Source organism: Bufo gargarizans, chromosome 1 (genome assembly GCF_014858855.1).
Source record: "Bufo gargarizans isolate SCDJY-AF-19 chromosome 1, ASM1485885v1, whole genome shotgun sequence".
NCBI lineage: Eukaryota > Metazoa > Chordata > Amphibia > Anura > Bufonidae > Bufo > Bufo gargarizans.
Genome location: NC_058080.1, coordinates 700,945,560 through 700,967,430, shown reverse-complemented (window position 1 = coordinate 700,967,430; position 21,871 = coordinate 700,945,560). Strand labels below are relative to the sequence as shown.

The following is a 21,871-nucleotide window of genomic DNA, read 5'->3' as shown; positions in this document are numbered from 1 at the left end:
CCTCTTCCCGTTAATCCAGACAGCCAGGCCAAACGGGAAGAGCCAGGTGTACTGGATGCCTTTCTCACGCAGGACCTCTAAGAGAGGCTTCAGGATGCGTCGCTTGGCTAGCGTAGAGGGGGCGACATCTTGGTAGAACTGGATCTCTTCACCCCCATAGGTAATCGGGCAGGTTTCTCTGGCCGCTTGCAGGATCTGTGCAGTATCCACAAAAGACAGGAGTCCGCAGATGATGTCCAGCGGAGGCTCTCCTTGTTTGGGCTTAGGTCGCAGCGCTCGGTGGATGCGCTCTATAACCACGCTGGCAGCTCTCTCTGGACCAAGCAGGGATTGGAAGATTTCCATGGCGACCTTCCTCAAGGATTCAGGAGCGTACTGTTCGGTGAGCTGTTTAATTCTTATGTTCTTCCTCCTGCTCCGATTCTCCTGGTCCTCTATGAGGAGAAGAGATCTGTTGATGTATTCTGTATGTTGAGTGGAGCGCGCGGACATGGCATCGGTTAGGGTCTCCATCTCAGCCTGTCTGGCCTCCAGACCCTCGACCCTGCTATTCATCTGTCGCAGGTCAGATTTAATGTCAGACAATTCTTCCATGATGGGTCGCATGGCTTGGAATATGGTCTTTTTTAAAAAGGCCTTGGTGATGAGGGATGTTGCAGGATCTCCATGCTCGCTCCCTGTCAGGCTTTCTAGATCTGAAGCTTGGTCCCCTGAGTTTCCCGCTCTCAGCGCCATGATGGGGTCAGTACCAGCTACCCGGTCTGTCTGAGGTTTCCAGTATTTCTGCAGGTCAGACTGACTTCCCATAAACTTTGGGGTACTGGGGCGGTCCCCTGAGCGTTCTTTGCTGTGTTTGCCCATCTTTGGGGTAATTCTGTTCGCTATTAAAGGCAGTTTAGAGGTGTTTTATGAAGGAGCAGCAGTCTCACACGTCCATTCCAGTCGGTGGCTAGGCTCCGCCCCCAAATGTTTGTATTTTTAATCATGTATATTTAATACATTAATTTTTTTATGGGAATTTTTTGGAGCTCTTTATTTAGTTTTTTTCTAAAGTATTCAACAAATCTGTGCAAGAAGACAGGAATGGCCGAGCAACATGCAATGTCTTGTCCATCACATGACTAGGCGGCTTATTTGAGGTGGGAGTAAGCTAAAGGATTCAATGAGTTGGTTAAAAAAAATCCATGGTTACTCAATGGCACAAATATTAGGGATATGTCAGTGTATTAGGGATAAAATGGGTTGAGACTGGCGCAATAACACAGTAGGATTGTTGATATCACCTGTGATTATGAGAATTTTTCTGGACTTCATCAATCACTTCTTTTGTGTTCCCGACCTCTCCATCCGTGAAGAGAAAAAGCTTAAAAGACCATAAATTGAAAGAGTTTAAATGCATCACATATTCTAAATTAAACTACCCCTCAAAATAAAACATTCTACCACAGATTATTCTAACTTGGTGTCCTTAGTAATGCAAAATGAAAAGCCAGAGGGAACAAACCAGAGGAGCTCACTTTACCCCAGCCTTGTACAGCGTTGTTCATAGGTACAGCAAACGAGACTATTTGTAAATATGAACATAGACCAAGTGTAATCTTGGTGGGGAAGGGAGTTTAGTAGTAACATAACTGATCTTTTAAAGACTTTAAAGGCTATTTACACCTTTGGGGGCAGTTTTTTTTATTTTTATTATTATTGCATTATACTCATTTTGAGATAAAAATACTGTAACTTTTTAAATTAGTCTTCATTAAAAATATGGTATCTTTTTTTTTCTGTACAGAGCCGACATGCTCTAGTAGCACCCTTTGGATTTTCTGTCTTTTCCGTCATACCAGGAGCAGACGCACTCCTTATCTCAGCTCTCTTACACTAAAAACACCTATTAAAGCTCAATCCTTATCTTACTGATAGAATGTGTATTAAATAAGTGTTTATGACCTCTCAGTATTTTAGAGATAAGGTTTACTAGATGACCAGCACAAAGTGAAAGTGAAAGTACTAGTCACACAGCTAGAAAAACACCCTTCGTGACAGAACAGCTGAATATTTTTAATAAAGGCCAATTGAAAAAATGATTTTTTAGCCAAAAATTTGTAACATGCAATCATAAAAAAAATTGCCTCCAAACGTGTACATAGCCTTTAAGGGCTTATGCACAAAGGTGTATTATTGCCCAAAACGGGGCTCTCATGAAGTCACTATTCTACCACCATATGCCTTTGATTCCACACAAAGGTTTTTATTCTGTTAGACTCCATGTGAGTTCAACGTAAAAAAAATGATGGCATGCTCCACTGCATCCTGTATGCATGGACATATTCTAGCATTGCTTTTAGTGGAGGATAGCTCTGTACTCAGAGTATGACAGAGCAGCTTGGCATTGCACTGAGGGTGTAGAGCTGTGTACTGAAGTTGATCGTACACCTTTAATAGCTGAATTCAGCAGACAGTGGCGTAGGAATCGCCATAGCAACTATAGCAGTAGCTATGGGGCCCGTCCAGGCCACCTTCTGTTGATTATTATTTTTAGTTTTTTACACACACTACACACAGGCAGCCAGGCCCGAGCCCAGTGGCGTAACTACCGGCGCCCCGGCAGCGTGTGACAGTTTATTTTCAAGTTAGTTACACAGGGCCCCTCGCTAATATGATCTAATCTTACTGTCTCCTGATGTGTCTGGGATTCAAACCCACAACCTCCAATGTATCAGAGGCAAAGCATTAACCCACACAGCCATTTACACATGACAGCTGCCCAAACACACCCAGCTCTGCTACATCTATACACATGACAGCTGCACCAGCACACTCAGCTCTACTATATCTCTATATATTACAGCTGCTCCAGCAAACCCAGCTCTACTACATCTATACACATGACAGCTGCCCAAACACACCCAGCTCTGCTACATCTATACACATGACAGCTGCACCAGCACACTCAGCTCTACTATATCTCTATATATGACAGCTGCCCCAGCAAACCCAGCTCTACTACATCTATACACATGACAGCTGCCCAAACACAGCCAGCTCTGCTACATCTATACACATGTGTCACGGACGGTGTACAGGAAACAAGACAAAGCAACATGCATATATGACTGAGTGGATCCAAAGCTAAGGAATTAAAAGGGAGACCCCTGCACAAGACCTGAGACTTTCCCTGGCTGCTCAGCCTATGCAAAGATCCCAGAGGTGGAAGGTTGCATATCCACGTACCTCGACTATATAACCCCTGAACACCCTACAATAGTGAGGGGACACGACCACCGGCTCCCTACACCAGACACGGAGGGAGCCAGGGTCACCTGGGATCCAGCAAACAGAAAATAACAGATAAATGTTCAGCACTTAACTTTGTAGCAGACTGGAAAGATCAGCATGCACACACACTCCAGGAAGTAGTATAAGCCGCCCAGTAATGCATTATGGGGCGGAATTTAAAGGGATGCAATCAGTCCAACTCCATGACAGCTGAGAGAGGCTAACGAGATGAGGAACTGAACAGCACAACAAAGAGAACTCAAGGAGGAGGTTCTGAAAGGCCTCTGTCAGAGCTTCTCAGCTGTCTGGTTATTACAACATGACAGCTGCCCCAGCACACTCAGCCATGCTATATCTCTATATATCTATCTACTGTATAGCAATACTTAGAGATATATAGATGTAGCAGAGCTGGGTGTGCTGAGGCAGCTATCATATATAGAGATATGGCAGAGCTGAGTGTGCTGGGACAGCTGTCATATAGAGATATAGCTGTGCTGGGTGTGTTTGGGCAGCTGTCATGTGCATAGATGTAGCAGAGCCGGGTTTGCTGGGGTAGCTGTCATATATAGAGATATAGTAGAGCTGAGTGTGCTGGGACAGCTGTTATATACAGGGAGTGCAGAATTATTAGGCAAGTTGTATTTTTGAGGATTAATTTTATTATTGAACAACAACCATGTTCTCAATGAACCCAAAAAACTCATTAATATCAAAGCTGAATATTTTTGGAAGTAGTTTTTAGTTTGTTTTTAGTTTTAGCTATTTTAGGGGGATATCTGTGTGTGCAGGTGACTATTACTGTGCATAATTATTAGGCAACTTAACAAAAAACTAATATATACCCATTTCAATTATTTATTTTTACCAGTGAAACCAATATAACATCTCAACATTCACAAATATACATTTCTGACATTCAAAAACAAATCAAAAACAAATCAGTGACCAATATAGCCACCTTTCTTTGCAAGGACACTCAAAAGCCTGCCATCCATGGATTCTGTCAGTGTTTTGATCTGTTCACCATCAACATTGTGTGCAGCAGCAACCACAGCCTCCCAGACACTGTTCAGAGAGGTGTACTGTTTTCCCTCCTTGTAAATCTCACATTTGATGATGGACCACAGGTTCTCAATGGGGTTCAGATCAGGTGAACAAGGAGGCCATGTCATTAGATTTTCTTCTTTTATACCCTTTCTTGCCAGCCACGCTGTGGAGTACTTAGACGCGTGTGATGGAGCATTGTCCTGCATGAAAATCATGTTTTTCTTGAAGGATGCAGACTTCTTCCTGTACCACTGCTTGAAGAAGGTGTCTTCCAGAAACTGGCAGTAGGACTGGGAGTTGAGCTTGACTCCATCCTCAACCCGAAAAGGCCCCACAAGCTCATCTTTGATGATACCAGCCCAAACCAGTACTCCACCTCCACCTTGCTGGCGTCTGAGTCGGACTGGAGCTCTCTGCCCTTTACCAATCCAGCCACGGGCCCATCCATCTGGCCCATCAAGACTCACTCTCATTTCAGTCCATAAAACCTTTGAAAAATCAGTCTTGAGATATTTCTTGGCCCAGTCTTGACGTTTCAGCTTGTGTGTCTTGTTCAGTGGTGGTCGTCTTTCAGCCTTTCTTACCTTGGCCATGTCTCTGAGTATTGCACACCTTGTGCTTTTGGGCACTCCAGTGATGTTGCAGCTCTGAAATATGGCCAAACTGGTGGCAAGTGGCATCTTGGCAGCTGCACGCTTGACTTTTCTCAGTTCATGGGCAGTTATTTTGCGCCTTGGTTTTTCCACACGCTTCGTGCGACCCTGTTGACTATTTTGAATGAAACGCTTGATTGTTCGATGATCACACTTCAGAAGCTTTGCAATTTTAAGAGTGCTGCATCCCTCTGCAAGATATCTCACTATTTTTGACTTTTCTGAGCCTGTCAAGTGCTTCTTTTGACCCATTTTGCCAAAGGAAAGGAAGTTGCCTAATAATTATGCACACCTGATATAGGGTGTTGATGTCATTAGACCACACCCCTTCTCATTACAGAGATGCACATCACCTAATATGCTTAATTGGTAGTAGGCTTTCGAGCCTATACAGCTTGGAGTAAGACAACATGCATTAAGAGGATGATGTGGTCAAAATACTCATTTGCCTAATAATTCTGCACTCCCTGTAGAGCTATAGCAGTAGTAGTTGAGTTTGGGCAGCTGTCATGTGTATAGATGTAGCAGAGCTGGGTTTGCTGGGGCAGCTGTCATATATAGAGATATAGCAGAGCTGAGTGTGCTGGGACAGCTGTCATATATAGATATATAGTAGTGCTAGGTGTGTTTGGGCAGCTGTCATGTGTATAGATGTAGCAAAGCTGGGTTTGCTGGGGCAGCTGTCATATATAGAGATATAGCAGAGCTGAGTGTGCGGGGACAGCTGTCATATAGAGATATAACAGTGCTGGGTGTGTTTGGGCAGCTGTCATGTGCATAGATGTAGCAGAGCTGGGTTTTCTGGGGCAGCTGTCATATATAGAGATATAGCAGAGCTTAGTGTGCTGGGACAGCTGTCATATAGAGATATAGCAGTGCTGGGTGTGTTTGGGCAGCTGTCATGTGTATATATGTAGCAGGGCTGGGTTTGCTGGGGAAGCTGTCATAAATAGAGATATAGCAAAGCTGAGTGTGCTGGGACAGCTGTCATATAGAGATATAGCAGTGCTGGGTGTGTTTGGGCAGCTGTCATGTGCATAGATGTAGCAGAGCTGGGTTTGCTGGGGCAGCTGTCATATATAGAGATATAGCAGAGCTTAGTGTGCTGGGACAGCTGTCATATAGAGATATAGCAGTGCTGGGTGTGTTAGGGCAGCTGTCATGTGTATAGATGTACACTTAGCCAGCTATAACAGTAGAAGTCTCATAACATTAGCTCAACTGGGGGCATTACAAGGGGGTATTTTTTGCACTGTCACATTATAAGGAGAATTATTTCTACTGGGGGGGGGGGGGGTGCATTATGGTGGGCTTTATTACTCCCCCATGGTATGACCCCCTAGTAGCAGCACCGGCCTCTCCCTGCTCTGCTATCCGTCTGCCCCTTCTCCAAATCCTTATTATGAAATCTTTCTCATTAGGGTAAAACACAACATCAGCTCCGCCGAGCCCCAGGCCAAAGTGTGGAAGTGGCGTCCGAGATCCCCAAGGGCCAAGCCAAGTAACTGTAAGTTTTCATATGAAATATGTTTATGTTATACACATATAGCATACACTGTGCCACACAATATACAGTATACCTCTATACTGTGCCCCACAATATACAGTATACCTCTATACTGTGCCCCACTATCTACAGTATACCGCTACACTGTGCCCCACAATATACAGTATACCTCTACACTGTGCGCCACAATGTACAGTATACCTCTACACTGTGCGCCACAATGTACAGTATACCTCTACACTGTGCCACACAATATACAGTATACCTCTACACTGTGCCCCACAATATACAGTATACCTCTATACTGTGCCCCACAATATACAGTATACCTCTACACTGTGCCCCACAATATACAGTATACCTCTACACTGTGCCACACAATATACAGTATACCTCTACACTGTGCCACACAATATACAGCATACCTCTACACTGTGCCACACAATATACAGTATTCCTCTACACTGTGCCCCACAATATACAGTATACCTCTACACTGTGCCACACAATATACAGTATACCTCTACACTGTGCCCCACAATATACAGTATACCTCTACACTGTGCCCCACAATATACAGTATACCTCTACACTGTGCCACACAATATACAGTATACCTCTACAATGTGCCACACAATATACAGTATACCTCTACACTGTGCCAAACAATATACAGTATACCGCTACACTGTGCCACACAATATACAGTATACCGCTACACTGTGCCAAAGGAGTGGGGTTTACACAGGAGGAGGGAGGTGCGAAGCTCGCTGGGGGGGCCCTTACAAATATTTGCTGTGGGGCCCAGTCACTTCTAGTTACGCCCCTGTCAGCAGACATCTAATCCTACCTACCCCTCATACATATGGATGCTTAGCTCAACTAAGTGTTCAAGAGGTATACTAGTTTCAAGATACTAGAGGCCTCATTTTCTGCTATCCCCCATGTGCATCTATACAAGTTGAACCTATTAAATGCCCACTGCTAGGGGACAATCTCATAATAAATGTAATGTAGTGTACAGGTACCTGATTATCAGTTAGACAGTAAGTAATACAAAAGGTTTACAGATTTTTTGAGAGACTAACCTGTCTTGGGTGGTCTGGCCTCCCAGCGGTATCATAGATTTTCTTCAAAGGGCTCAAGATTTCTGTTCCTCCAAAGTTGGCTTTCATCTCATTGACCTTCTTAACAGCTTCTTCCATGGATTGCTGTGTATACTCCTTACTCTCCCTGAAGAATACAAATAAATGAACGAAGAGAAAGGGTAAGAGATGCCATATTGTCTTGTGTCTCAAGAACTCATAGATATGCCGTGTCCCACTATGTGCTACATGTGGGCACTTAAAACTTTTGCTAATTGTCATATTAATGTATTGTGATATCAAGCTGTAATTCCTATTATCAGGCTGTTTAGTTGGCATTAAATCTTTTTGCCCCTAAGTGGTGCTGGCATCACTTATATAAATAGTGGGGGTTTGTTTCATGGGAGAGTAGAAGGAGATTAGATTTGGAGAGTAGAAGATAAGGAAGTAACTTAACCACTTCAGCCCCGCTAGGTGAAACCCCCTTCATGACCAGAGCACTTTTTACACTTCGGCACTACACTCCTTTCACCGTTTATCGCTCGGTCATGCAACTTACCATACAAATGAATTTTACCTCCTTTTCTTCTCACTAATAGAGCTTTCATTTGGTGGTATTTCATTGCTGCTGGCATTTTTACTTTTTTTGTTATTAATCAAAATGTAACGATTTTTTTGCAAAAAAAATGAAATTTTTCACTTTCAGCTGTAAAATTTAGCAAAAAAAAAACCGACATCCATATATAAATTTTTCGCCAAATTTATTGTTCTACATGTCTTTGATAAAAAAAAATGTTTGGGCAAAAAAAAATGGTTTGGGAAAAAAGTTATAGCGTTTACAAACTATGGTACAAAAATGTGAATTTCCGCTTTTTGAAACAGCTCTGATTTTCTGAGCACCTGTCATGATTCCTGAGGTTCTACAATGCCCAAATAGTAGAAAAACCCCACAAATGACCCCATTTCGGAAAGTAGACACCCTAAGGTATTCGCTGATGGGCATAGGGAGTTCATAGAACTTTTTATTTTTTGTCACAAGTTAGCGGAAAATGATGATGATTTTTTTTTTTTTTTTTTCTTACAAAGTCTCATATTCCGCTAACTTGTGACAAAAAATAACAAATTCTAGGAACTCACCATGCCCCTCACAGAATACCTTGGGGTGTCTTCTTTCCAAAATGGGGTCACTTGTGGGGTAGTTATACTGCCCTGGCAATTTAGGGGCCCTAATGTGTGAGAAGAACTTTGCAATCAAAATGTGTAAAAAATGACCGGTGAAATCCGAAAGGTGCACTTTGGAATATGTGCCCCTTTGCCCACCTTGGCATCAAAAAAGTGTCACACATCTGGTATCGCCGTACTCAGGAGAAGTTGGGGAATGTGTTTTGGGGTGTCATTTTACATATACCCATGCTGGGTGAGAGAAATATCTTGGCAAAAGACAACTTTTCCCATTTTTTTATACAAAGTTGGCATTTGACCAAGATATTTATCTCACCCAGCATGGGTATATGTAAAATGACACCCCAAAACACATTCCCCAACTTCTCCTGAGTACGGTGATACCAGATGTGTCACACTTTTTTGCTGCCAAGGTGGTCAAAGGGGCACATATTCCAAAGTGCACCTTTCGGGTTTCGCAGGCCATTTTTTACACATTTTGATTGCAAGGTACTTCTCACACATTTGGGCCCCTAAATTGCCAGGGCAGTATAACTACGCCACAAGTGACCCCATTTTGGAAAGAAGACACCCCAAGGTATTCCGTGAGGGGCATGGCGAGTTCCTAGAATTTTTTTTTTTTGTCACAAGTTAGCGGAAAATGATGATTTTTTTTTTCTTCTCTTTTTTTCCTTACAAAGTCTCATATTCCACTAACTTGCGACAAAAAATAAAAAATTCTAGGAACTCGCCATGCCCCTCACGGAATACCTTGGGGTGTCTTCTTTCCAAAATGGGGTCACTTGTGGCGTAGTTATACTGCCCTGGCAATTTAGGGGCCCAAATGTGTGAGAAGTACTTTGCGATCAAAATCTGGAAAAAATAACCGGTGAAATCCGAAAGGTGCACTTTGGAATATGCGCCCCTTTGCCCACCTTGGCATCAAAAAAGTGTCACACATCTGGTATCGCCGTACTCAGGAGAAGTTGGGGAATGTGTTTTGGGGTGTCATTTTACATATACCCATGCTGGGTGAGAGAAATATCTTGGCAAAAGACAACTTTTCCCATTTTTTTATACAAAGTTGGCATTTGACCAAGATATTTATCTCACCCAGCATGGGTATATGTAAAATGACACCCCAAAACACATTCCCCAACTTCTCCTGAGTACGGCGATACCAGATGTGTCACACTTTTTTGCTGCCAAGGTGGGCAAAGGGGCACATATTCCAAAGTGCACCTTTTGGGTTTCGCAGGCCATTTTTTACACATTTTGATTGCAAGGTACTTCTCACACATTTGGGCCCCTAAATTGCCAGGGCAGTATAACTACGCCACAAGTGACCCCATTTTGGAAAGAAGACACCCCAAGGTATTCCGTGAGAGGCATGGCGAGTTCCTAGAATTTATTTATTTTTGTCACAAGTTAGCGGAAAATGATGATTTTTTTTTTCTTCTCTTTTTTCCTTACAAAGTCTCATATTCCACTAACTTGCGACAAAAAATAAAAAATTCTAGGAACTCGCCATGCCCCTCACGGAATACCTTGGGGTGTCTTCTTTCCAAAATGGGGTCACTTGTGGCGTAGTTATACTGCCCTGGCAATTTAGGGGCCCATATGTGTGAGAAGTACTTTGCAATCAAAATCTGGAAAAAATAACCGGTGAAATCCGAAAGGTGCACTTTGGAATATGTGCCCCTTTGCCCACCTTGGCATCAAAAAAGTGTCACACATCTGGTATCGCCGTACTCAGGAGAAGTTGGGGTGTCATTTTACATATACCCATGCTGGGTGAGAGAAATATCTTGTCAAAAGACAACTTTTCCCATTTTTTTACACAAAGTTGGCATTTGACCAAGATATTTATCTCACCCAGCATGGGTATATGTAAAATGACACCCCAAAACACATTCCCCAACTTCTCCTGAGTACGGCGATACCAGATGTGTGACACTTTTTTGCAGCCTAGATGCGCAAAGGTGCCCACATTCCTTTTAGGAGGGCATTTTTAGACATTTGGATCCCAGACTTCTTCTCACGCTTTAGGGCCCCTAAAAAGCCAGGGCAGTATAAATACCCCACATGTGACCCCACTTTGGAAAGAAGACACCCCAAGGTATCCAATGAGGGGCCTGGCAAGTTCATAGAAATTTTTATTTTTTTGCATAAGTTAGCGGAAATTGATTTTTATTTTTTTTCTCACAAAGTCTCACTTTCCGCTAACTTAGGACAAAAATTTAAATCTTTCATGGACTCAATATGCCCCTCAGCAAATACCTTGGGGTGTCTTCTTTCCAAAATGGGGTCAGTTGTGGGGTGTTTGTACTGCCCTGGCATTTGAGGGTCTCCGCAATCATTACATGTATGGCCAGCATTAGGAGTTTCTGCTATTCTCCTTATATTGAGCATACAGGTAATGAGATTTTTTTTTTCGTTCAGCCTCTGGGCTGAAAGAAAAAAATGAACGGCACAGATTTCTTCATTCGCATTGATCAATGTGGATGAAAAAATCTCTGCCAAAAAAAAAAATGGAGGGGAAAGGCGTCTGCCAGGACATAGGAGCTCCGCCCTACATCCATACCCACTTAGCTCGTATGCCCTGGCAAACCAGATTTCTCCATTCGCATCAATCGATGTGGATGAATAAATCATTGCCGGGATTTTTTATTTTTTTTATATATATACAAAGTGTTTGCCAAAGCATAGGAACGCCGCCTCCTCCTCAGCTCGTATGCCTCGGCAAACGTATCTGTCACTGCAGAGGAGAAAATCCCGTCTTGCAGCGCCGCATACACCGACTTGCGTGTAATCTGACAGCAGCGCAATGCTTCTGTCAGAATGCACATCGGTGCTGCAGCTAGTAGATCGGTTGGTCCACCTGGAAGGTAAAAAGACAAAAAAAAAAAAAAAGAAAAAACCAGGCCACAACGCAATAATTTTATTAACTTTGGAACAGAACATGTAACTTTAACTTTTTGAACTAAACATTAATGTGTTTGCTTACTGGTGTTTTTTTTTTTTTTTTTTTTTTTTTTTTACCTTTATAGAACAAACCTCTCCTTCCCCATGGGTCAATGTGCAAAGCGCAAATCGCCCAAAGATGTGGCGAAGTGCGTTATGCACTTTGTCCCATGTGAAAGAAGACGTTTGCAGCAGCTGTGAGTGAATGGGCCCTAATAGCCCTGTGTGCCTATCCTGGTGAGATGATCCCTATGCTAATAGTGTACCTGTGAGTGGTACTTCCGGAAACACTCTCCAAAGCATAGGGCAGGGTGGTCCGGACAGTCAGGACAGAAATAGCGGGTGTCACGCCTTATTCCACTCCTGCTACAGACACGACATTTTTTTCGGGGTGGCGGTCGGTTTGAGGTACCAGGAAAGACACTGGGGAAGTGTCGCTCGTGTAGACGGCTAACTACACTGGTGGATGGGGCCACGGAACCTCCTGGATACAGGAGGTTCGCGATGATCTCTTCCTGAAATTTGAGGAAGGATCCAGTTCTCCCAGCCTTACTGTAGAGAACAAAACTATTGTACAGAGCCAATTGAATTAAATATACAGACACCTTCTTATACCAGTGTCTGGTGCGTCGGGAAACTAAATACGGAGCCAACATCTGGTCATTGAAGTCGACCCCTCCCATGTGGAGGTTATAGTCGTGGACTGAGAGGGGCTTTTCAATGACACGGGTTGCTCGCTCAATTTGGATTGTCGTGTCTGCGTGAATGGAGGAGAGCATGTAAACGTCACGCTTGTCTCTCCATTTCACCGCGAGCAGTTCTTCGTTACACAGTGCGGCCCTCTGCCCCCTTTCAAGACGGGTGGTAACGAGCCGTTGGGGGAAGCCCGCGCGACTAGTTCGCGCGGTACCACAGGCGCCAATCCGTTCTAGAAACAAATGCCTAAAGAGGGCCACACTTGAAATTTGTGGGTATAGCCTGTGGCCCTTTCACAGAGCTTATACAATTTGACCCCATACCGGGCGCGCTTGCTTGGGATGTATTGTTTGAAGCCAAGGCGCCCGGTAAAATGTATTAGGGACTCGTCTATGCAGATGTTTTGCTCTGGGGTATAAATATCTGCAAATTTCAGGTTGAAATGGTCTATGAGGGGCCGAATTTTGTGGAGCCGGTCAAAAGCAGGGTGGCCTCTGGGACGGGAGGTGCTGTTATCACTAAAGTGCAGGAAACGCAGGATGGTCTCAAATCGTGTCCTGGACATAGCAGCAGAGAACATGGGCATGTGATGAATTGGGTTCGTGGACCAATATGACCGCAATTCATGCTTTTTTGTCAGGCCCATGTTGAGGAGGAGGCCCAGAAAAGTTTTAATTTCGGAAACTTGGACTGGGCATAAGAGCTTCCCGGGTTAGCGGTTATAAATTGTGTGGCATACCGGTTTGTCTCTGCCACAACTAAGTCTAAAAGCTCCGCAGTCAAGAACAGCTAAAAAAATCCCAGGGCCGAACCGATCTGAGCTGTCTCAACCCGAACTCCAGACTGGGCAGTGAAAGGGAAAACTACGGGTGCGGCGGAAGTTGGGGACTGCCAATCAGGGTTTGCCAGCACCTCTGGGATTCTAGGGGCTCTACGGGCACGTCTTTGCGGTGGCTGCGACGGGGTCACTACTGCACGTGCCACCGTACCAGCTTCAACTGCCCTTCTGGTGCTCGCTACTTCACCAGGTTGTACGGCAGTGCTGGTACTAGGTCCAGGAAGGGCTGGGCTGCTGGTGTATGCCTCACCACGTAATCCGACAGCACCAGCCCCACTCTGCTGCTCTTGAAGCGGATCCTGCGCAACCTGCGGTCTAGCGACACGGGGCCGGGTACGCCTGCTGCTATCAGGGACCTCAACCTCCTCGTCCGAACTTTGGGTCAGAGAGCCACTGCTTTCTACAGGTTCGTATTCTGACCCACTGGATTCATCAGATGAGGGTTCCCACTCCTCATCCGACTGGGTCAGAAGCCTGTAGGCCTCTTCAGAAGAATACCCCCTGTTTGACATGTGGGCAACTAAATTTAGTGGTATTCCCTGAGACAACCCAAGAAAAAAAAGCAAGCCTGTCTTACAAAGGGGAGGCTAGCGAAGTACCGGAGGCCGCTGCGGTTGATAAAAAATATCAAAACTGATTTTTTTATCGCCGCAGTGCGTGTAAAGTGAATGTGCAGTGATCAAAAAAAAAAATTGTTTTTGTCACTGCGGTGGGGCGGGCGTGGGCGAACGCACGTGTGGGCGACCAATCAGGCCTGATCGGGCAAACACTGCGTTTTGGGTGGAGGGCGAACTAAAGTGACACTAGTACTATTATAGATCTGACCGTGATCAGTTTTGATCACTTTCAGATACTATAAAAGTACAAATGCTGATTAGCGATACGCTAATCAGCGAATAACGGACTGCGGTGCGGTGGGCTGGGCTCTAACTGATCCCTAAACTACCTAACCAAGGGGCCTAAACTATACTGAAACCTAACGGTCAATACCAGTGAAAAAAATAAAAGTGACAGTTTGCACTGATCACTTTTTTTCCTTTTCACTAGTGATTGACAGGGGCAAGAAGGGGTGATCAAAGGGTTAATTGGGTGCTGGGAGGTGATCTGGGGGCTAAGTGTACTGTAGTGGGTACTCACAGTGATGTGTGCTCCTCTGCTCCTCTCCTGGAACCAACCGACCAAAAGAAGGAGCAGAGGAGCACAGCAGCCATATAACCCCATCATATTTACTAATATGTGGGGTTAAATGGCTGCTGATTGGATTTTTTGAAAATCATCAACCTGCCAGCCAATGATCGTGGCCGGCAGGTTGATGACGAACTTCTTCTTTGAATTTTGCCGGCCCGCGATGCGCATGCGCGGGCCGGCATACCCGGAAATCTCGCGTCTCGCGAGAGGACGCACCGGCGCGTCCACCCAGAGCAGCACGACCTCCGCGAAGACGCAATCCTGCGTACAGCGGTCGTGAGGAGGTTAATGGAGGAGCAGAAAAGGCCTTGTCCACAATGTAGCTGCCATTTTATCCCCTTGGCCCTGATCATGCTAAGGGAGCATATAGAACAGTGAGCCAGCAGCAAAGCACAGACCAGTGAGTCTACGTCTGGATATAGAGAAAGTCTAGTGAAGGTTGGAGCAAGTTTAGCCAATGGACTTCACAAGCAACAATGACCAGGAGGAACCTAAAAGTACTTGGACACAACCGGATGATTAGTGTGCAAAATTATCTTTTACCACATAACTCTATGAACATAGTGGACAGTAATTTCTTCAGTGAGCATCCTTTCCAAAGAATAGAGCTGAAGACTGATGGCTGCCATTAGGGAGCCACCCTGTGGATTGCTACTGACCAGTAAGAGATATTATATTCAGTACCTGAGTGCTAGAATGTGGACAAAGTATAGAAAGATATAGAGAAAGAAGGAAAACTCCACAGATTACAATACCAAGCATGTTATAAGGAATACAGCTGGATCCATATTTATATGATGGCTTTGCTATCTACATGAACTGTACTGACTACCTGAAGACAAGTGATCTAGTAAAAGTTCTATTGTTTATAACAATTGACTCTTCATTCTTTCTACCAACTTCATGTGCACCTAATGGTGCTGGCGTCACAAACAACCGGGGTCCTAGCCTCCAAAGCACCCTAAACACCTATACCATCAAGTGCACCTCAACTACCATCTGGCTGGTGATCCCTTTACTAGAGAGTGCCCCAGAGGATTTAGTGCTGTCTTCCCCATCACTGCACGCCCGCCCAGGGAGGCTCTGCTAAACGGAAGTACAAACAATTACTACCCTCACGTGTTGCCCCTGCGGTCCGGTTCGCTGCAGATACACGATTGATTAGAGAAACAAGGTAAGTGTTACTGTATAAAAGAAATAAAAAGCACAACCTAACCTTTATCGGGCCCCAAAAAGTACAAAAGTGTCTACATACAGTACCAAAGCAAAGCACATTAAACTCACGTGAAGAAAGACTCAAAGTGGGAACCAAATCCAAAGATATTAAAGTAACACCCAAGAGGCAAACTCTTCAATAGAAGGACGAGGGTCTCCTGCATAAGAGAGAAAAAAAAGCAATAGATTATAGCCACGTCCTCACTCGCACAATTTAGGCATATGGACTATTCCTCAAATCACTACAAATGGCTGCTATATAGATGGTCATTTTTAATGGTGGACTGGAATGATTTCACTGACCTTCGCGCTGTCAATACGTTGTAGAGAATTTGGCTCTGAATTCATTGCACACTCCATACTGCCGGACCGGTCCACCACAAAGATAAATTCTCCACAGTTTGTCTGCACGGCTGGGAAACTGGGATAGAAGTTCAACATGGCAACAGACTCGGTCATCAAAGACCCTAAAAAATAAGAAAATAAATCAGTTAGATATCACAAAAGATGGCGAAGTAAGAAGAATTTTGTAAGATCCTCACCTGCTTTGCACTCTAGGGGAACCAAGAGGGATCCTCGTGGAGTTGCGGGGCAGGTTATGCGTGTCTCTGATGCACCAGCACTGACCCCTTTGCGAGCCAGTGCGGAGATGCGTTCGCGTGGACATCGGAGGGGAGGACCGTCGGAGTCCCGGGGACAGAGTGGCCAGGCGAGTGACAAGACGCCGCGGCCAGGGTTGTCTCCGGTGTCTCCTGCGACTTCCGTTTCCGCATCTGGGTCCACGCGCTCGCATACTCGCGCTGAGTCAATCATGCGTCCGTGCGTACGCACGAGGGCAGGTTCGCAAAGGGATACACGGTCGCGAGTACGCGCTTCTTATGCACTTCGTCGACCAGTGGCGCATATTATACTCACAAGAGCAAAGTGGATTAGGGAGCCAGCCATGGGTTAATCAACTTGTGATTGCCTTAGGCCTTGTACTCAGGTGCATGGCAATTTGTTCACTTATGGTAGTGGACACTTGGCACCCTGGGATTGGTCAGCAGGCATTTAAAAGGAGGTCTCTCAGGGTGATCAGTGCCCACTGTTATTTTCCCTCAACCAGGTATAGGTCACAACTCCTAGTGACTGAAGACTGCCAGGAACTTTGTCCTTACAGCGGACCCAAGATCTGGAGTGACTCGACTGCCAAGTGCACAGCATCATTCAGCACTGGTTGGGACTATTCCTGGAATCTCCTTGCCTGGTTTTTTGTTATTATTTCTTGTTACCAGCAAGTGTCCTGGACGTTTATGTTTCTGGTGAATAAACACCTTTTTGCTTTCATCACTGGTCTGTTTGTTGGTGCCTTGCATTACAAATTTCATGTGTATCAGGCATCTCCTGCCAACAGAACTATGAATGTTTTACGGGGGTTTTCCACTTTATATTATCCTTACCTATTATCCTCAAAGACACAATGTGTCACCCTGTTGGAACCCCCATCGATCAGCTGTAATTTATATGGAAACCAGGCAGTGTTCAATTTACCTACACAAACCCTACAGTAGAAACTAAGGATTACACAGTGTCCATTCAAATCTATGCTCTGTTTGCAGGACAGGACAGGTCTTCCTTAGGGATACCCCATGTAAAAGTTCAAGATGAGTATACTTGGACAACAAAGCCAAGAAGAGTGGAGAGGCTCTGACAGGCCAATGGTCACATCGGTCTTGAGCGAAGTCAGGGATGGAGTCCAGGATTGGATCAATGAGGAAAAAACTTAAGTGTAGTTAGATGGAGCCAAAGTTAGATAGGTCGAATCCAAAAAGGAATGGACCATGGTCGGCCAGAGGTGTGAGTCAGAGCAAGGAGGACCATAATCAGGATCATTGTAAGAGAAAAAGCATGTGAAAGCAGTTTAGGTCAAGGCCAGGAACCAGATCCCAGGAACAAGGATATATGGGCCAGTAGCCCAGAGTCCAGGAACAGGCCAAGAGTCGAAACCAGGAACAAGGCAGCACGAGTAAGATACTGTACCATACATAGCAGGTCCTAATAAGATCATCAGAAACAACCCAAGAGAATGTATCAACAGAGCCCATAACCAGGAACAATAAGTCAGAGTTCACACATAGCAGCCATGATACAGTTGTAACCATGCAGATGTCCATGTTGGCATGATTTGGGCTGAACCATAAACAAAATGTGTGTACCCAACCAGAACCCAAAAAGCCTCATTCTACAACCATGAGACAAAAACTATTGGACAGAAGTTGAGTCATGGATTGATGGTGACCACGGCAAAGCTACTGGAGAAGAGCTCATCAGAGAGGGAGACAGCCTCAGCAAACATCTGGTATGCAACTCTGTCACCTCCTCGACTGGTCAACATGACCCAGTTATTATAACATATCTACCGTACTATAATCAAATCACATAAGCTATCCCAGAATGACTTACCAAGTCTAACGTGAGGTTTTGAGCTGAATTTTTGCTGAACTAGAGTCCATAACTTGTGGAAAACTAGAAGGGAATGAAACAAGGTAGTAATTAGAAAAAAGCAAAACTTTGTCTCACTAACATTCCAGTTGAATAATGGTAAATCCATTTAATCCAGTAAAATATAAGCTGAAAAACAAGTTTCTATAATTTATTTTCGTGTGTTCTTTTGTCCTATTGGATTCTGTAGTAGAATCAGAAGTTGCAGCAACTGCACTCTTTTTGACAAGAGGGGGTCTAAATTTCTTATTTTCTGTCTGGATGTTGGCTGTCCACAAATATGGGACTACCTGCTGAATTCCTTCCTGTCATGTAAAATGCGATCTGGAAGGACCATAATTTCACCCATATGTAACTGGCATGTCAAAAGAGTTCTTAGAGAACAAAACAAGAAAAAATCACTAAAAATGGAAAGCAAAGCAGCGGTGCATAGAATAAAGGACTAAAGTAATTAAACAAGTTAAAGAAGTTGTAGAACCAGCACCACACAATGCCAACAGGCTGTGTCTGGTGTTGCAGCTCAGCTCCAATGATGTGAATAAGGCTACATTCACAAGAACGTATTTTGTTTTCGTGTCCGTTCCGTTGTTTTTTTGCGGATAGGATGCTGACCCATTGATGCTGATCCATATGTCCGTTCCATTTTGCGGACGTCACCCTTTTTTTTTTTTTGCAGATGTGCAATTTGCGGACCACAAAACATATACGGTCGTGTTAATTTAGCCTAAACGATGCTCTGGGGTAAGTGGCAGAAAAGATCAATTGAAGACTGGCTGTTGGAGACTGGGAAGAGAAGCCCACATGGAAACAGGAGGTGTCAGAAGTCTGCTGAGTTATTGGGGACTTCTCAATAGCTCAGCTCTCTGGCTTCCTTTGTGATGCATCCTCCCTACCACCAGAATTCTTCAGCACTTAAGTCACCCATATAGTGCGAAGCAAAATGTATAGGTTTGTATCAGGTTTGATCAAACTGTATAATCCAAACTGTTACTTCATGGTGACCTCTTTAGTAGTTCTCCACTGGGTGCAGCACAGCACCCTTTCTTCAGTTTTGGCTTTAACTAAATGTCACCACAACAACCTTAGATATGTGTCTCTGGTGACCCGATAACCCGGAATAGGACGGTGATTGGTGGTGTGATAATACACCACCAATCACCGTCCTGTTATACTGAGAGGTGGCCGTCACACCACCTCTCAGGATCGCTGGACGGCTGGGCGGACGGAGCGGCAGTTTTGAATTGCCGGAGCTCCTCTCCCCGCTCATACAGGTCCGTGGAGCGGGAGAGAGAGAAGCCTCCGACTGTACTGTGAGTTTTTTTGTGCCATCAGGCACAAATCAGTGTTTTTGGGAGAGGTAGATTAGGCAGGGATCGTGAGGGATGGTTAGGGAAAAAAATTTGTTTTGCGGTCTAGCACCCTGATTGGGTGTCTGGGGTCCACAGCACTCAGCTGTGTGACCCTAGACTCCCCCAGGGGTGCTGCAGCTTGCCCCCCTGCCCCCACACACAAGAGTTTTTGGGGTGCAAGTGTTTTTTTTAGCGTCCGGCCACTGTTAGCGCAATGCCCACCCCACCGCTGATCAGCTTCGTACCGCTGATCAGCGCGTTTGAATATTTTTATTTTATTTTTTACACTTTTGGGGATTTTCCACACACACACACACACACTCCCCTATGGCCCGCCGGACGTTCTCAGTGAGGACGAGGATAACCCCACTTTCCTCTTGCCATCTGCAGAGACGCCGCAAGGCGGAGCAAGGGGAGCGCCATGCCAGGGACTCTGTGGCCCACACTAGTACGAGCAGCTCTGGGGCTCGTACTAGTTTTCCGGCCCACCAGATAAGTCCACCTGATACTCCCACCGATGAACTTGTCTGGTGTACCTCAGAGCATTTTGAGCCTGTGATTCCTGATTTTGTTGGCCAAGCAGGAATCCAGATTCCCACAGTGGGCTTAACTGAATATGACTATTTTAGAATTTTTTCCAGTGACCACTTTGTGAATCTGATGGTGGAGCAAACGAACCTGTTCGCCCAACAGTTCATTGCTCAACACCCGGGCTCCTTTTTGGCTAGGGCCAGTGGCTGGACTCCGGTCAGTGCAGCCGAGATGAGGACGTTTTGGGGCCTTGTGCTGCACATGGGCCTAGCCAAAAAACCCAGTGACAGGCATTACTGGAGTAGGGACGTCCTCTACCAGACCCCACTTTACAGTACAGCCATGACACGTACCTGGTTTGAGGCCATCCGGAAATGCCTGCATTATGCAGATAATGCAGCATGTCCCCCCCCCCCCCCCCCGAGGTGATCCTGCCTATGACCGCCTGTTCAAAATCAGGCCGGACATCGATCACTTCGTGGCCAAATTTTTGGAGGCCTGTGTACCTGGAAGGGAGGTCGCGGTTGATGAGTCTATCGTTCCTTTCAAGGGGAGACTCATTTTCCGCCAGTATGTTCCCTCTAAGCGGACGAGATATGGCGTGAAGCTGCACAAACTTTGTGAGAGTACCTCAGGGTGCACTTACAAGTTTCATGTGTACAAGGGGCGAGATTCCCGTATTGAACCCCCAGAATGTCCCCCCACTCTGGGTTTTAGTGGGAAACTTGTGTGGGACCTTATGCACCCACTACTAGATAAAGGTTACCACCTGTACGTGGATAACTTTTATACTAGTATCCCCTTGTTCCAGTCCCTTGCCGCCAGATCCACGTCCGCTTATGGGACCATGCGGAAAAATCAACGCGGCCTTCCTACCCACCCCCTCCAGATAACTATCCCCAGGGGTGAGACCCGTGCCCTTACCAGTGGAAAACTGTTGCTCGTCAGATATAAGGACAAAAGGGATGTAACGGCATAACCCCTGTCCCTGTGTGAGGTACCGCGGCAACGGTCCTCAAGCCCGGTTGTATCGTCGACTGCAATCGGTATATGGGAGGAGTTGATCTCTTTGAAAAAGTCCTCAAGCCATATAATGCCATGCGCAAAACCCGGGCATGGTACAAAAAAGTTAAGGTCTACTTGGTAAAGGTTGCCTTGTACAACTCTTTTTTGCTGTCCCAGAGTGCTGGCAACACAGGGAAATTCCTTCAGTTCTATGAGGCAGTCCTCAAGGCCCTGATCTTTCCAGGTGTGGTCCCCCATACTGGAAAGAAGGGACGGTCCCCAAAAAAGTGCAGCGTGTGTAACAGGAGGGGGATACGGAAGGACACCACCACTCAGTGTGACACGTGCACCGATCATCAGGGCCTCTGCATTGACAGTTGCTTCAGGGAGTACCACACTTCCATGGAGTACTACATTTATAATCCCCTTCCCCAATTTTTATTCCATTTAGCCACTGACAATCGAAAAAAAAACTATGGTTCTCAGACTTAAGACACTAAAACAAAAACATATATTTTTTAAAATAAATAACAAAAGTAGACATATTAGGTAACGCCGCGTCCGTAAGAATCTGCTCTACAAAAATAGCCCATGACCTAACCCCTCAGATGAACACGGTCATACAAATAAAATAAAAACTGTGCAAAAAATAGGCATTTTTTTGTCACCTTACATCACAAAAAGTGTAATAGCAAGCGATCAAAAAGTCATATGCCCCCCAAAATAGTGCTAATAAAACCGTCCTCTCATCCCGCAAAAAATAAGCCCCTACCTAAGATAATCGGCTAAAAACTAAATTAAAAAATGACTCTTAGACTTTGGAGAAACTAAAATGTTTTTATTTTTTGTCTATAAAAGGATAATATAGTGTAAAA

General features: G+C 45.0%; 1 protein-coding gene across 1 annotated transcript in view; it reads right to left on the bottom strand.

The window, feature by feature from the left end:
* LOC122924806 (von Willebrand factor A domain-containing protein 5A-like) overlaps positions 1-21,871 on the bottom strand; it is a 274,200-nt gene that overhangs the window by 145,339 nt on the left and 106,990 nt on the right. The window contains exons 7-11 of the mRNA XM_044276248.1: positions 18,073-18,135; positions 15,934-16,097; positions 15,700-15,788; positions 7,572-7,716; positions 1,284-1,363 (exon numbers count right to left, since the gene is read on the bottom strand). Of these exons, the coding sequence (XP_044132183.1) occupies positions 1,284-1,363; positions 7,572-7,716; positions 15,700-15,788; positions 15,934-16,097; positions 18,073-18,135 (541 nt within the window). The remainder of the gene's footprint in view (positions 1-1,283; positions 1,364-7,571; positions 7,717-15,699; positions 15,789-15,933; positions 16,098-18,072; positions 18,136-21,871) is intronic.